The 18,326-nt window shown below is 39.2% G+C and overlaps 1 protein-coding gene across 1 annotated transcript; it reads left to right on the forward strand.

Annotated features, from left to right (window-relative positions):
- The first annotated feature begins 10,013 nt into the window (after positions 1-10,013).
- Positions 10,014-18,082, forward strand: LOC135203263 (uromodulin-like). The gene is made up of 9 exons (XM_064233031.1): positions 10,014-10,203; positions 12,416-12,457; positions 12,770-12,799; positions 13,972-14,043; positions 14,276-14,338; positions 14,565-14,681; positions 15,567-15,686; positions 16,315-16,491; positions 17,395-18,082. The coding sequence occupies exons 1-9, from the start codon at positions 10,044-10,046 to the stop codon at positions 17,610-17,612; spliced, it is 999 nt and encodes a 332-aa protein (XP_064089101.1). The 5' UTR covers positions 10,014-10,043; the 3' UTR covers positions 17,613-18,082.
- The last annotated feature ends 244 nt before the right edge of the window (positions 18,083-18,326 follow it).

An 18,326-nucleotide genomic window follows, 5' to 3' on the forward strand; every position in this document is an offset into this window, starting at 1 on the left:
ATAGGTATACAACTTTCAGCTCATTTAAAGGAACGCACATCAACTAAGTAACGGAATCAGGAAATGAAAGTCTTCCATCTGTCAAAATTGAATCTATTCCTGGTCAGTGAATTTCACCAAACTTGACACGAGATCACAAAAGAACTTCTCATCAAAGGCAAGTTTTCAGTTGAATAGCCTAGCGGTGCAAAACTTAACCAATTAGTTTTAAAAAGTCTGGTTGTATGAGGAACTGGAATGCTTACATAATAATATTTCCCTTCAATAGTAAATGAGATAGAAACTACTGTGGGTTTCACAGAGAGTGCAAGCACGTTTTTCAGCAATAACTCTGTAACGAACACTCGTATCAGTACGAGATTTTGCTATAGTGTATTACACACAATGCCGTAATTTATAGGATTATCACGAATCACTAATTGTAAAGAATAAAGACACTAGTCCCTGTACCAAGAGAAAATTTCGATTAGCCTGAAATAGTATAAAAAAAGCTCTGGGCTACCCCTCCCTCCACCCCACCCCTTCATTCCTTACCTTCCCTCTGCTCTGCCTACCTCCTCCCTCAACCCCCACCCCTTTCCTTCTCCCTTCCCTTCCTTCTTCCATCACATGCCCTCCCCTCCCTCTCTCTCTCTCTCTCTCTCGTCTCTCTCTTCTCTCTCTCTCTCGCTCTCTCTCTCCTTTGGAAGTTGCTTCAGTTTAAACTTATTTTGTATGATTTTTTTTTTCTATCTATCTATCATACTAAAAATAATATTTCCATTATCAATAGGAGTGAAAGTTAAAAATTTAGATATTTCATAACTATCAAAAAACACGAGTCGCCAACTTGTGATTATGACTTGTTTCACTGTAGTGTGGACGCTCGGAATCACATGATCAATGACATAACAAGGGAAGGCAGCACATAACATCCAAAGTAAATACTAGGGAATAGGAGAGATGAGAGAGAGAATAATGTGCGAAAACATGAACTCCTACCACTGGTGTGTCTCATTAAACGAACAAATTTGTATCTTAATAGAGCCAAACTTAGTCTGATTTTCAGGGTCACCAACGACAATGCTAATTTAAAGCTTTTTAATAAATATAATTGAACTAACCATCACTACACAAGTCCCCGAATAAACAAGTGTGACGGACAGACGAACGAACAGAAAGCAAAGAGACACTCGAAGACCTTTGTAACGACCCTTGACTGCCCCGCGCGGGATAAAATTAGACCCAGGACCCACCATCCTTGATCCCAGGGCCGCGAGGGAAATTTGAAGGGCCAAGAGTCTTCTCCAGACTTTCCTAATTCCCTTCGTCTCCTATTCTCTTTCCAGGGGCGTCCCAGAGGCCCCTGGGTGGGGGGGACGGAAAAGCGAGGCGAAGGGAGAGGAAGGTCCCCCAAGTGTGAGGATGACATTTCCCGAATCCCTTCGAGAGGGTCTGTCGCTGCTTAAGAAAAAAAATGCTTTTTGTGCCCCACAGAACCACACAGAGCCTCGAAGGGCAACACAAAGCCCCTCAAAATCCCTAAGGACCAAACAAAGTCCACAGGGCCACACAGAGCCTCGAAGGGGAACACAGAGGCCTCAGAATCCCTAAGGGCCAAACAAAGTCCACAGGGGGGGGCCACACAGAGCCCCATAGATTCTCACAAGGCCCCACAGATCCCCACAGGACCCCAAAAGCCAAACAGACCCAAAGAGCCCCACATTCCCTTAAGTCTCCAGAGAGCTCCATAGAGCCACACACAACCCCACATAGCTATGCAGATGCAGAGTCATACATGGCTACACAGAGCCCCAAAGGGCCACGGAATCTCACAGATCCCCAGAGAGCCCCCATAGCGCCACACAGTCACTTAAATCCCCAGAGAACCCCACATAGCCCCACAGAGATCTATAGAGCTCTATTTCTCCAAAGGCGTTCCTTCATATCAGCCATTGAGAGTAGCACGTTTATAATATGATACGTGTTATATCGAGTAAGAATTCCTAGAGCCCTAGAAGGGACATTTCTAGAGCAGGAAATAATTTCTTTCTCTGAAAAGAATCCTTTGTCATTATTCTCCACTTGCCTTTTCTTATAATTACTTCCTACTATACGTTGCAGGTATTGGAAAGGGGAATGGGTGGATGAGGAATAAACTAACTTTTTCTCATTTAAAGCATACAAAATGATTACACAAAAATTATAGATACTATATAGATTATATGTTTCATTGATTTTATATAGATATTATTATGGATCATTATAATTATATTATATGGATACGATTCACTATTTATTAATTTTTAGTCATATATCTTTTTTCTTAATAATTGATCTCTTCTTTCGGTATTGCCTACTACTGCCTTCTTTTACTTCTTTCAAGCGAACACAATAATAATAATAATAATAATAATAATAATAATAATAATAATAATAAAAAATAATAATAATAATAAAAGAATAATAAATAAAAAATAATAAATAATAATAATAAATGTAACAAAATATAAAAAATAATTCTCAAACGAGAAATAATCCAACAGAGGTGTTTGTATTTGTGGAATTTTTGGCAACACTGCAACAAACGAAGTCTGTGTATTTTCGTTATAAAGTTTCTCTTTGCAACTAATGGAAAATCTCTTGCCATTCCAACAGGTCAGAGATACACTGATTGGTTCTTTTTACATATACTTTTATACTTTGCACTTGTTTCTGTTCTCTCTCTCTCTCTCTCTCCTCTCTCTCTCTCTCTCTTTATCCGGACATTGGAACAAGGGAATGGCATTAAGATGGAGCCCCCCCCTCCCTTGCCTGAATGGATGATCTCTCTCTCTCTCTCTCTGTGAGTGTGTGTGTGCAACTACCCCGCCTGAATCCAGTACTGTAACCGTAATTGTTTGTTTGTATGGTGTTTTTACATTGCATGGAACTAGAGTAACCGTAATCAAATGGATCTCTAGTGTGAGATACAAGAGAAGGGAACACAGAGTTGAGGGATGGTTGAAAATAAAAAGGGCAGGATATACGTGATCGTAGCACGTAGGCCTATGTCACGTCGCACATATGCTCTTTGAACTTGGGTAATTGGCATCACCTGTTACAAAGCAATGATTGGTTGACACACTTTGGTGTCTTCAGAACTATAATAATAATAATTAATAATAATAATAATAATAATAATAATAATAATAATAATAATAATAATAATAATAATAATAATAATAACGAACTCTTGGTCAACATACGACAGATTAGTGAACAGAAAATTATCTGTTTGAAAGTTTAATTTTTCCCATTTTCTTTGTCTACCATTTTAAATTCAAAAGTCACTAGGGAGAAAACACATATGAGAGCTAAGAGCTCGTTTCATTCACGTTAAAACAAAGAGAGAGAGAGAGAGAGAGAGAGAGAATGCCACGGAGAAATCAGAGTATGGAAGGCCATTCATCTCGACATTCTATTCCATCGAGATCCATTCGCCGGATTGAACCCGAGAAGGTATTGTAGTTTACTTAATAAACCTCAGCGTGGAAGCTTTCAGGGAATATTTATGGTTATGGGAGAAATACTAAATCTAGATCTTCATTTATGTATCGTGGTAGCTGGTGGATATACCAGAACTGCAGCTAAGAAACAATACGAAACACTAACAAAAAAAGAATCGCTTGCATTATATATTTATCACACTGGGATATTTAATTGTGAGAATGAAAAAGGGTGCCTGTTGGTCTATGGATATAAAGGATACAAGCAGAACTGTATCTAAGTATTATGCAAGTTAGGCTTATACTGAAATTCCCAGGGAATTAAAACGTGCTAAAACCCTAGAATTACTCAAGAAACCAAACTATTACAATATAATACTGCAAAAAGCACACAACTCCACAAGAAGGTGCAGGACTAACTGGAACGAAGATTATGGCAATAAGAAGTTGAAGAATTTGGACAATTTGCCTGAAAACATCGACATTAGCAACAAGGGGAGTATTTATAAATAAACGCCTTTGCCCTCAGGCTTCCATGGGACTTGATCCTTGAACCTATGAAAGCATTAAAGTCTTAACAGAGTCTTCTAGAAGCTTAGCTTTGGTGAACAAGACGCATATCGGTGTCTGGCACTCTAGGCCTATACCACTGACTCGTGTAGAGCTAAGTGGAGACGAATTCGAAATAATTCATTACATCCTAATGATTCTTATGCAACATCCTAATAAGATATGACGAAAGGACATCCCCGCATCACTGCCAAACAGGATGAAACACACTCTCGACGACGAAATTCAGTCCATTATTTCAAAACACTGCCGGGAGCTGATTTAGACCGAGGTTGATAAATATAGCTGAATTTCATGGAGTGGATTCTTTCAATAAAAGTAGGCCATTGGACTGATTGGAAAACTGGGCCTTTATTTGATAACTTCTCGATTATACCCAGATTTACAAGATGAATATAAGTATTAATAGTTTAACAGGTTAATGGAAGAGTAAGGTCAGATAAATGCAGTCATACGAATATCGAAGTTTGAGATGGTAAAGTTTATGAAAATACAGATTAGAAAGCAGCATTTTGTTCTAGGACCTACGACAAGGATCCTTGCCGCTGTTCTCCATATTATTTTACGGATCACTCCTAAAACGATAAGCAGTGACTGGAAACTAAAGCAATTGTTTGATCAGTCAAATCTAACAGGTGAGTTAACAGGTGAGATGACAGGTGGGGAATTCGTCGGAGGAAATTCGTACAGATATTCCTGATAGTTTGTTGAAACCATTTTGAACTTTCGAGTTTTTGAACGGTTCATCGGAGTTTGACAAATTGCAATGTGGTCAGAGAGAGAGAGAGAGAGAGAGAGTTACAAAGATAAGGATATCTCAAGGACTTCTTTATACTGTCCATCCGAGGAGACATCATGTGCTCATTTATCTCTAGGAGCAGGTTTTACTGTTCATTCACAGTGTCCTAATGATTTTGTCTAGCTTTCTTTTGAACTCTTCCACACTGTTGCTGTTTACAATTTCTAGTGGCAGTTTATTCCACTTCTCACATATCTTGTATGTAAAGAAGTTCCCACAATGGGATGTGTTGTATTTCTTCAGTTCTAGTTTCCATCCATTATTTCTTGTCTGGTTTTCGTTTAATGTAAATAGGTTACTGTCTGCTTTTGTTATGCCTTTCAGTATTTTGAATGTTTCTATTAGTTGTCCTCGCAATCGTCGTGTTTCTAAGCCATATATCTTCAGGCTCTCTAGTCGTTTTTTGTAACCTACTTGCCTGATGGATGGAATTAACTTTGTGGCTCTTGCTTGTACTCCTAATCTATTTGTCTATCCTTAGTGTTCGTGACCAAATCTGTACTGCATATTAGAGATGTTTAGAGCTGCAGCAGTTTCCTTGTTTCTGTATTTGAACTCCCTCTTATGTATTCAACTAGTTTCTGTGCCTTCTTTTATGCACTGTTTTGTGGATTTTAAGTCCTTGGTAATAATGACTCCAAGGTCCTCCTCTTGTTCTACATTATTTATGTCATTCCCAAGCAACATGCAGCTGGCATGAGGGTTGTTTGTTCCTATTTGTAACACTTTACACTTATCTACGTTAAAAGGCACTTGCCATTTTTATTTACCAGTCTCCTATTTTCATTAGATCATTTCTTAAACTTTGCACTGCATCTGGATCTGCTGCATTTACACCTAGTCTGGTGTCATCTGCAAATTTGGCTATCCCGCCAGTTAAGCCTACATCAATGTCATTAATGTAAATAAAAAACAAGAGAGGGCCAAGGAGAGAGAGAGAGAGAGAGAGAGAGAGAGAGAGAGAGAGAATACGCGCCCACGGTCACCGAGTCGGAGATTGCACCGACGACGCGACAGTGGGCGGCGCCGGAGTAGCTGACTGACGCCCTTGTTATCTATCCCTCGGGGGAGAGTGGGAGGGAGTGAGGGAGGGAGGGAGGAGGTCGTGGAGGGGGCGGAGGAGAAAGCCGTGATGTTAGTCATGAGTACAAGGGTCTTCTTCTTCTTCTCTTATTCGACCTCCTGAGAGTCGTTCCCATTAAGGGGGAGCCGTTGTTGCTGAGGAAGAAGAGTTCGTTGAAAATCAAGTGCTTGATTTTAGCCCCACAGATCTCTCTCTCTCTCTCTCTCTCTCTCGTCTGTCGACCTGATTCAGCTTCTGATCGTTACCAGGTCTTTTTCCTGAGGGCTTTGATTGTCCAGGACTTGGGAAGGGGCTGCATTTCATTCCTGGCAAACTCTCAGTGCTCTCGATCTCACAATATTTGCTTTTTGCGCTTGCAGAAGTTTGCTTGCGTCAGTGCACGAACGCATCTACAGAGAAGACAAACAGCAAAAGCACAACACATCAACGTCAGGGACCTAATTATAATCGTCTTTCTTTCGAAAAGCGATCTCTCTCTCTCTCTCTCTCTCTCTCTCTCTTCTCTCTCTCTCTCTCTCTCTCTCTTCTGTTCTTCATACGAACGTTGCTCATAGATGCAGAACTGAACACAGGAAATAATAATAATATAATATTAATGCTTTTGTGTTCAACCTTCGAAAGAAGGAAGGAAATAAACAGCCTCAATATTTATTCGTGTCAATGATTCCTCATCCTCCTCCTTCTCCTTCTTCTTCTTCTTCTTCTTTTTGGTTTTATCATCATATTCTTTATTTTCTTCCACTGGTGGTGTTTGGGAGTTTAACTAAAACGAATAAAGTTTCGCATTGAACTTCAGCACACAATGGTCTCTATATGGGCAGAGATGCAGTTTCTACTTATTATCATTCTCTCTCTCTCTCTCTGTCTCTATTTTCCATATACCAACAGAAAAACTCTTAAATGTGATTACAAAATATTACAACTAAATAGACTATAGTTTTTCGTAACATAAAACTCGACAAATAACTGAGGCAGATTCCCTGAGGACATGAGAAAGAGAGAGAGAGAGAGAGAGAGAGAGAGAGAGAGAGAGAGAGAGAGAGAGAGAGAGGATAAAGCAAACCGCCATTGTTTGTGTCTTCATGACATAAGCGATGCACTTGATATGATCCACTTCCTAGAACTCTATTGAAGTAGGTGACGTCATTACCATGACCAATAATTAAGTTCTCTGATTACGAGGGTACCCGAGGGCACGTCTGTTAGTGATAATGCCCCTGAGATGCTCACGCCCATATCAGCGGGTAGTGGTATCACGAGTGTGCATACACGCAAACTCTCTTATGTACATCAAACGTATATCTATCTATCTACCTATACATACATACACACACACACACACACACACACACACACATATATATATATATATATATATCTATATCTATATATATATATATAGATATAGATATATATATATATATATATATATATATATATATATATGAATGGTAAAAATGTTCTGTTACAACAGAATTCCATCTAATAAAAGCAACCCATAAAAAGTACTTTTCTCTCTATATTTTGGTGTTTTTATGGGCTCCTTTTATTAGATATATATATATATATATATATATATATATATATATATATATATAATATATGTATATATATATATATAAATATATATATATATATATATATATATATATATATATATATATATATATATGAATGCCTTTTTCTGCGATACAACAGTACAATAGGCTGATCAAAGGCCCATGAAACACTATATGACCTGAGGTGTTCTGTAGCTTTGTGGACATTTTCATCGTATGGAGGTTTTATTCTGTTTGCAGAAAAAGAAGACATCGTCAAGATCATGGTCGGGTGCACCTAATTCCTCCTGAGGGCACTTGGAATATATTCCCATGGGTATATATATACGTAGATAAAGAATTTACACGACACGCCAACACCTAATGTAACTGCTCTAACCACCATACGTGATCGAGAAGGCTATTAATAAAGCGAATGCAATATACTACAGAGCTCCCACTCACAACAGACAAATAGATTTCAACAATAAGATCAAACTTCCGTACAACGGAAACATCCAAAAAGTTACAGAACACCTCAGGTCTAATAATCCCTCCATTCTCCATTATCCAAAATCCATCGGGAGGTCGTTCATTAACGTCTACTAAAATAAAAGAGAAGAAGAAGCCGAAGTTTACAAGATACCGTGTAGCAATTATTGTGAGATTTACGTGGGGGAGAAAGTCAGGTAGATTGATAGATCCATCTCGCAAAGATTAACAGATCACAAAAGATCAGTGCGATGTGTTTCAGAGAGCTCGGGGATTTTCCTACAAATCAGGGACAAAGGCCATACCGTCAACTGCAGTGGGGCAGAGCTGGTTTTCAAAAGTAGTTGTCCGTACAAAAGGAAGATACTGGAATCTGCTCTCATCAATCAAGCCAACAATATGAACCTGTCAGGAGGACATTGGAAACCGGATGACATCGAAGAGTTAATCCTTAGGCCTAACTCTTCTCAAGCAGGTGTTCCAGAACATACGACCACCGGACGAGTCGCCAGACAGTAATTAATGAGGCCATAAAACACTAGGGAAGAGTTTAATTTCAGTCTTTCCAGGGCCAACCATCACATGCATACTCACAGAGACTTACTGCCACACCTACTACATATGCTTTGTAGTACTCTTCTTGTAAGACATCATAAGTCCATATTTTACCAGTGAACAGAGCCACAGAAAGAAGTGCTCGAAATATAACGTTCCAACGTTCAGATGGTGTTTTACGGGCCTTGTGTCTTCATATATATATATATATATATATATATATATATATATATATATATATATATATATATATATATATATATATATATATATATATATGTATATATATATATATATATATATATATATATATATGTGTGTGTGTGTGTGTGTGTGTGTGTGTGTGTGTGTGTGTGTGTGTGTGTGTGTTGTCGAATCGAGGGCTGCATTTCAAACATCCAGAAACTTGTCTATTTTCTGCAATATTATCCTATAACTCGCAACAGAGAGAGAGAGAGAGAGAGAGAGAGAGAGAGAGAGGAGAAGGGTTTGGGGGGGTGGGGGGGTGGGGTGGAATCTGATCACGAACAGACAGACAGGACAGACAGATTGAGAAGAGAGCTGTGGAAAGGAACTGTTCTGAAATGATACAACAAAAACTACTTCAATTGGCTCCATCTGTGGTCACCCATCCAAGGCCTACATGAGCCCAATGCCGCTTCATTTATTTGCTTCCTTTACATTTGCCATCACAAAACCAGACACTGACCAGAGCCAGTATATTTGCTGGCATCCATCCAAGAACTGACCGGACCCAGTGCTTCTTATCTTTAATCATTTGTATGTGACGGACACCCAGCCAATGACTCAACAAACCCAATGGCTCCTCATTCGCGAGATAAAAGTGGTCATTCAGGTGATGAAGAAGAGCCAAGTTTCATCACCCGAAAGGACAGAGAGAGAGAGAGAGAGAGAGAGAGGTATAGCCCTTGAACACTGTTACCTCTCCTTGGTTTCATCTTTGGGATGTTTGATATTCCATGTTTATTGCGATGTGGTTCTTCTGTGATTCTCTCTCTCTCTCTCTCTCTCTCTCTCTCTCTCTCTTAACATAAGAGAGGGTGAAAAATCTATGAAAATGTCACAAGATTTGTTTTGTGCAAAAGTGAATCTTCATCCTGTATCAAGTAGAAGCTAAGAATGTCCTCATCAACTTCATTATCATTTCTGCTTTCGCTCTTATGATGGCATCGCCATTTCTGTACAATAAAATGCATCTCTCTTCATTTCCCTTTATCCCTCAAACTCTAGGAGCAACGAAGCAGTCGCCTGACAAGTCCTCCTATAACGACCCCGTCGAGTGCTTGTTTAAAGCTCTTCTAAATCATCTGGACGTGAAGACGCCACCGGAGACTGTAGCTACACACATTCCTAGCCTCTGAGTCATCCACTTGAACTCTGGCCTGATGCCAGATAGATAACGTCCTTGAACAGTGGACTGAGTCACGGTCTGGCTGATGCGTCCTCTTGAGAACTGGGTATATAAAGACCCAGGGCTGCGAGGGAAAGCCAATCAGCGGGTCTCTTCTGTGGGAGAAATGGCGAGAGACATTTTTGCACTCATCTTCCTCTTAACAGTGGGGAATTTAGCCCACTGTGAGGACTGGGAGAATCATCTCTTCATCAAGATGGGAGAAGTGCTGGAGAAGCAAGAAGCAGCCTTAATGAAGCAAGAAGCAGCCTTGAGCCAACTGAAGGGTAATGCAGCCATTCATGTTCCAGTTTCCATTTTTTTATATATATATTCTTGACATAGTTATATTTTTACTTTCTTTTTTAAAGATAAAATAAGCCACTCATAATTTTTATTCATTTTCATTTTCACCTATTTCACCTCCCAACCTCCTCCAGAGTGTGTCAGTTGCCATTTATTCAGGCACATTCCTTTTGGGCTCAATTCGCTTTCCTTTGCATAAAGTGTGTCTGGGAAGGTTCCTTAGAGATCAGCTTGGTTCTTCATTTGTGCAGGAAATGTCTTCTCCTAGATCGGAGCTCATACATTTTTACTGTTCTCTAACTTTCCTATCCAGAATCCACCGCTACTGCTCTCTCTCTCTCTCTCTCTCTCTCTCTCTCTCCTGGTTGAGTCTTCACTCAACCAGGGGAGTCCTGGAAGACTTGGATTTCTCTGCCTGGTGGACTGGCTCTCCACCGTATGGTCTTGTTTACTTCTGTCATGACAGTTTTTTGTTGGCATAGAATCTACTTTTGTGTATAATGAACTTGATTCCTTGTTGATTATATGCTGACTATTTATTTTTACATTACAATTGTGGTTCCTTTTTTATCACTAACTCTAGCAATATGAAATAATCTCTGGTTTTCAGTTCAATTTCAGGAGAAGTTCATTATGTTGTCCTCATATATGTGTATATGTGGTACCCCAAGACAGACCTCATGGATCTCAGAGTCATACATGCAAGCATGACCTGGAACTAAGACTAATAGATCGTCCTTAGCTTCAGGACTTGCTTGCCTCTCCTTTGGTTACAGCCACAGCATAGCTCAAGCACAGAGGGGCGTGGCTGTTGGCTGCAGGACAAGGCTTCGTCTTCATTAGCAAGAGTATAGTGAATATGATTGTCAGTTTTGCAGGGAATCCTATAATATCTGACAAATCATAGTTGTGCTAAGTGCTCTTGTTTACATGGCAGGTCAGCCCTGGAGCTTTATTCTCTGACTGTCTTCAGCTGACAAAAGCGTCAGCTCAGATTTGAAATCATGCCCTGGGTCTCATCATAGATGATGTTCCAGCCAGTCTGTGGTGTAGCTAGTAAGGTTAACCTTCGCTGGAAAGAGCATATTTTGCACTAGGTTCCTGCTCCATTTTTCTGGTTGTATAGGCAACACTGTATTGAATAGTCAAGATTGTCAGACAATACTTGGTGTTGCCTTCAATAGTGTTTTTTCCCACAGCAGCTATAAAGCTTTTCATCTCCTGCTGCCAGAAAACAAAAGTTTCGTTCACTAGGCTACTTCAGGTCTTTCTTTTCTGCTACTGCCTATATCTCTTCATCTTCGTGTCATAGCGTTTACAGCCATAAAACTTAACCTTGTTTACTAGGTTTTCTACATCTACAGAGAATAAATTATTAGAGACAGTGTCATTTTTCACAGGGAACTTCATTTAAAGCTCACTCAGTTTCTTCACCCCAAGAGCCAGTGTGTAAGAGCTATTCGCTCTGCAGAACTTCCACATTCACACTCCGTCGCACTGTCACGTTGCCACACGTCCCAGTACCAGGAGCCTCCTTGCAGTGTCAAGCCATGAATTGGTCTTCATAGCAGCTTTTGTTGTTATACTAGTTTATATTACTTTAAAAGAAGTTGGCATATTTGCTAAGCACGCTTACTACCTTTGCTTTCTGTTGAAGTTTTAATTGATTTCAGTTTCTATACATTGCTGTTTTCTGTTTTCTTCAGAGGTGGGTAGTTTCCCCTCGTCACCTACACAAGTGAACCGCAGGTGAAGAGAAAAGCCTGAGTCAGCCCCGACTTCTTATGCTCTGTTCCGCACTAGAAATCTCTCTCTCTCTCTCTCTCTCTCTCTCTCTCTCTCTCTCTCTCTCACTTTTAAAGATAAAGACCAACTTTTTTGAAACAATGACTTAAACTCCTATACTTCATGAGTCTCTCTGTCTCATAGAATGAGTGAAGTTATTGTGAATGTGAGCCTTGTGTTTTAGGAAGGGCAGAAGAACCAGGCATATATTAAAAGCAAAATTCAAGTTAATTATTATATAATATTCTGCTTCCAAATGTTTATGTTCTCCTACATGACAAATTCTTATACTTCATGATTCCCTCTGTTTCTTAGAATGAATCAGGGAGTTGCTGTTAAAGTGAGGAGCCTTGTGTTTTATAAAAGAAGAAAGACGAATGATCTCCAAATAATCCTTTATATTTCCAGAAATGCAGGAGAAACTTCAATCCGTCGAAATTAACCTTCAAGGTAATTTTTATGTCATGTTTTCCAAGTTTGTGTTTTACTGTAGAGCAAAGTTCTTTACTTAAAGACTAGAGTCAATTAAATCAGGTTTGTGTCAGCTTCATACAATTTTTTTCTGCAAGAAATTAATGCTAAAATGTCACAGATAAAGTCAACTTTGACTGACATATTATACTCTAATATCTCTATAATCACATAATCAGTACCATATAATCCGAAGTGGCAGGCCTTACTCCATTCAGTCACATTTTTATTTGAATCCAGTGTCCTTTGATGTTGCTGCCATGTAAAGGAAGACTGATTTTCCCTTTCCAGAACTTCACCAAGAGATGGAACACCTGAAAGGTATTTGCAACTCCTCGATGTCTGTGGCTGTCTTTCTGAAAGCTTCGTGTCTGTAGTTTCAACTGATTCGTAACTAAGGAAGAAACTAGGGTCTTGCGTAAGGTAACTCTGATGATATACTGATCAACATTCCGAAGTGGTTATGAAAATCAGACTTTATAAGCTATTGGTTATTCTTTCGCTTTATTCATGTACAGCGACAGACAGCCAGGACTCTCTGCAAAGTGAGTATCTTATTCTCCAGAGATGATGGCAGGATCATGCAAAGCCTTTATACTGAAAACACCAGGTTTAGGAGTAGCTGGACTCTGTAAAGACCCTGCCAGATGTCTTTCCAATCACACCTTTTGAAAGACTTTCAATGCAACATTCAATATGCAACCAGGGGTGGTACATGCATGACTCACATGTTGTGTATGTGTGTGTGTGTGGATGAGTGTGTGCCTCTCCATGCAAGTAAGTGAGAAAGAATGCCCACCATTACTTGGAGGGGGCGTTTTAAGTATTGGAAAAAGTGTACAGATTAATAATAATTGATTAGGAGGATTTTGTTGACATATAGAACGCTCTGACCCTGCACCTTTAGAGACAGATATGACCCTTCCTTCCTTCCTCTCCCATTTCATTCTACAGGAAGGCAGCAATTCTCTTACAATCATAGCAGAAAGATCTAATAGTCTTCATACTGAATGGGACTCAAATCAGCCTGATGACTGAAGCATTTTCTAAAGGAGATTATTTTTCTCTTTTCGGATATCTGGGCGAAACTGGAGACATTAGAAGGTAACTGCAAAGCTTTTTCTTTTTCTTTCTCTTCTTCTTCAGTGTTCATCACTCACTCCTGGAGGTTTAATTCTGTCGGTTGTAGAAAGCAAATAATAGTCAACGTTATGCTGAGTGATACTGAATGATAAGAACACTGTGGTGGTCTCTTACAAAGCAGGCTTATTAAAATATCATGGCAGGAGAACTGATGATCATGACCATTAGAATTTAGTTCATTTAGGGTCTGTTTTTTTAGGACAACTTATACATGTTTAATGAAGAATTTTATGTCATCATATTGATGTAGTATATATACGTATATATATATATATATATATATATATATATATATATATCCAATATATATATATATACTCTTCATTTTGAGTATAGCCTATATATTCCAGGGATCCATCAGGAAACCAAAGAATGCCTCGGAAGGGAGAACTTGGAACACTTCAAGAACATATCATCAGCGGGTATGTTTTTCATATGAGAATGACTTTCTACGATTCTATATGACTATTTTTATAATATTTCCCAATGTCAGCAGAATATTGGATGATACTAAGTTCGGTATTTGCTAACTAAGCAATATAGTAAAGGACTTTAATATGACTTAGACTCATTGTAAGTAAAAGTATGACTAGGATTCAAAGTGCATAATAAGAGTTCCAGCTAAGTGTTCATGGGACGATTTTTCCTTTCCAGGACAACAAGAACTTCTCCAGGAAATATCTGGAGTTATCTCTTTGTTGCAGACAGGAGGAATAGGTCAGTAATACTTATGCTTTAGAGAGGATTATAAAATTATTGCTTATATTTTTCTGTAGACTGGAATTTAGTTGCACTGAAATGTTTCCATCTTGATCCACTCAATAAACGGATCCCTTTCTGGAGAGATTATCTATCAGTCACTTACTTATCTTTCTATGTGAGTTTTATCTTGAGGAATATATGGAGTGACTGCTCTCTAACTACTATATCACTTTTCCCACAGATGAGTGCTCAGAGGGAAGCCACAACTGCAGTGATTATGAAGCTTGTACCGACAAGTTTGTGCAGTTTACCTGTTCATGTAGAGAAGGCTTTGCACGGGATGGTTCACTCTGTGAAGGTGAGAGAGAAACCCCAATTGCAGTGTTCTTTTCTTTTTCCTCTGTTCTTCTCCTACACTTTGGATAAATCCGTCATTGACTGCCAGAAGAAATAATCACTTTGCTCAAGTGGCCCTTGTTTCCTCACTGTTCTTTTTAGGTCTTTTCTTTTAGGCAAAAAAGAAGAATCAATATAATTACATTTTTCCTTTGTTATGGTAACAGTCATGTTGAACTAGCTTTTTTACCTTATAATTCTACTTCACGAGGAATATGGAGGCAGTTTTGAGAAATGTTTCGAGTCTGCCTCTAACAACGACAATCCTGAGTTTTAGGTCGTTCTGATTGACTGCCCTCCTCGATGCCAACAGATGCAAACCTTTGAGACAGGAGTGTCCTTTCTTTGGTTTGTCCTGTTTTCATACTTCTGTCTCACTCCATAACAACCACAAAAGTCAGATAGATGAGGCTCCCGATTTTGAGCCCTGCACATCGTGTTAGTCTCTTGTGGGTCTTCCTCCCTTCAAAGTTCACCCTTGTCCACCTGATAACCTTCCAGAAGGAAATGGAAGCTCTTTCTATAATAGGATCAAACAATTAGAATTCCAAGTCACCATTTCAACAGCCTTTCCTGCTTCAAGGAACATTTGTTCTTCTTTAATATACAAATTATATCTGATATCCTGATGGGTTTGGTTTCGTAATCATCTGTTATACGTATTTAAGGGTTCAATTGTTTTTAACCAGCGTCATATCAATTTCAAGTCCCTATGTATGTTTTAGAGATAAGTCCAAACCCTCTTTGTCCCCTGAAAGGACTTCAGCTGCCCTCCCTCAGAACAAACGAAAGGGACTCTCCGCAAGGCCTCTTTCCTCAAAACTATTCATCATTGCCTCCCAAACAGACGTGGACGAGTGCGCCCAAGGGAAGGACGAGTGCAGCCCCCACGCGACCTGCAAGAACTCCGTTGGGAGTTACAGCTGCTCCTGCAACCCACCTTTCGAGGGAGATGGACGAACCTGTGGTAAGGGAAGATCAGATGTACCTTAGACTTTGTTAGTGATTTACTTAAATAATCGAATGCTGTTTCTGAATCAATGGAAAGTTTTATAGAGCAGTGAAGATTATATGCAGATGTTATAAGATGTTATATATATATATATATATATATATATATATATATATATATACACTACATATAGACAGAGAGAGAGAGAGAGTTGAAGTCTCTGTTGCCATGGCAACCAGGCCACACAGATGAGCATCATAAGATGGCGGATGGATGGATGGATAGATAAGTCCTCCTCCTCCTCCATTGCTTCTTCTTCTTCTACTTCTTCTTTGGTGTACCACTATTTTCTTTACTTGAGTAATGCTGCTGAGTCTGTGAGTAGTGAGTACTACTGGTACCTACCTACATCTCTCCCTCCCTACCTCCCTACCTCTCTCTCTCCCTGCCTCCCTCCCTACATACCTACCTTACCTTACCTTACCTTTGTTATATCATCATCCACTTTCTTATCTCTTATATAAATATCTTATATGAATCAGTTCCTGTAAAATCGACGTTGACGTCATTGGGGGTCATTTTGGCTCTTGTGTATAAAACCCTCATCATTCCTGCAGCCTCCTCCTCTTCCTCCTCCTTCCAGATTTCTCGTGCAAAAGCCCGGCCAAGGTCCTCGAGGGCGTGGGATGCGTGAAGCTCGTGAGGGAAGAGAAGACCTTTGAGGGGATGAAGGACACCTGCCACCAGGCAGGTGGTCGTCTCCTGCAGGACCTCGTCTCTGAAAGTTTACTGGAAGTTAGTCGGGCTTATGGTATTTATGGTAAGTTACTTCCTGACTCAGTCTAATTGTAATACTTATCGACAGAAGAAAGAGAGAGAGAGAGAGAGAGAGAGAGAGAGAGAGAGAGAGAGAGAGAGAGAGAGGGTTTGGGGGAGGACTTTTTAATGCTGTGTTCTGCCACAAACATACATTTATAGACATACTGGCATACAAGCAAATTGTTATTAATTAGTATTTATCCAAGGAGAAGAATATATTTACGTATGTTTGTATGTATATATGTATGTCTGTATGTATGTATGTATGCATGTATGCATAAAAGATGCAACACGACTTTATGCAAATTTTTCAGGAAATTAAAGGAAAGTTATTATAAGTAAAAAATGTTTGGCAAAGATAAGCATTTGAATTCAAGGCTCCGTTGTGGTGGTAAGGGGTGGTTGGGGGTGTGGGGGTGGGGGGGGGGGATGGAGCGGTGTATTTCAAACTAACCGTTCAGGCTAGATAGGGAGGGAGGGAGGGAGGCCTTTAACAGGATGTTGGGGGAGGGGGGTGGGGGGATGTGGTAGTGGATGGTGGGGAGGGGGTTGGTGGGTAGGGAGTAAATGAGGTAGATGCCTTGCTCGTTTTTGAATTAGGATTATTTTTCTTGTAAGACATCTCACTTTAATTATTAACTCAGAGTGGAATATATATATATATATATATATATAATATATATATTATATATATATATATATATGAAATTTAAAGTCATTATTAGTCAGAAATCATCATCAGAAAAAGAAATCTAGTCACACGATAGATAGTCCATGAATAAGGAAAAAGCTCATTATATAAATATATTTCCGACATTTGCCGTCATTGTCCTGAATAATTTGATTCACCGACTCAGTTTAATTGATTCTGATGATCGTTTTCTTCATTTCTTGACTTTCAAAGGATGGCTGGGAGTGCTCGAAGGGAGATGGCTGGAGAGCGGACTACCTCTACAAGAGCAGCTTTGGACAGAAGGTTCCCGGGAATCAGACCCTTCCAGGAGGAAGGGGCGATGTGGCGTCTTTGATTGGGATCGTTCTTCTTCTTCATACAAAGTGGGTCAACGTGATTGTTCATCAACGGCAATGGGTTACTGCCAATTTATATTCCCACAGAAGTAGTCAGTCAACATGAGGCTGATCTTCTGTGGGAGGAGGAGGAGGCAGAATAATAATAATAATTACCCTGAATCAATAATCCTTCCTTTGACGACAATTGCTTTGTAATGATTTCCCTTCTCGGGAAGATTGTAGTCTGTCGGAGGAGGAGGAGGACTCTTCCTTCCTTCCTACCTTCCTGTTGTTATTAGATCCATATTATTATAATAATATTCATTCATTTGGAATCTTGAAGTTTTCTTTCCTGGCTGACTTAATATTGACTCTGTTGCTTTTCATTGATGCTGTTCTTCTGTGTAAACCTCTGAGGATATATTGATAATGATAATAATTAATAATACTTTGTGCTTAGCAAAGGCTAGTTCATATATGGATAATAATCACTTTGTGATTATTATGGGAAATGTTTGACATAAAACAGAATTATTATTCTCTTCAATGTGACATTTCAACAATATACTCTACATGTTCATTCAGCAGCACTTGTTCTTTTATTGAAACCTTTTTGATATCGTTTGAATTTTGTTTTTGAAAGAAAGAAAGGAAGTGAATCAAGGGATCAGAAATTAAAAAAGTGTAAGAACTAAAGAAGCTTTGAATAAAGACTGTGAAAGAATGAAAAACAGATGTTGACGAAAGGAAAAAGGTCAGAAAATAACAAGAAACCATCTGAAGATTTCTAGACTGACATTGGTCAAGCTCAAGAGAGACGAATGA

Source organism: Macrobrachium nipponense, chromosome 36, assembly GCF_015104395.2.
Source record: "Macrobrachium nipponense isolate FS-2020 chromosome 36, ASM1510439v2, whole genome shotgun sequence".
Taxonomy (NCBI): Eukaryota; Metazoa; Arthropoda; class Malacostraca; order Decapoda; family Palaemonidae; genus Macrobrachium; species Macrobrachium nipponense.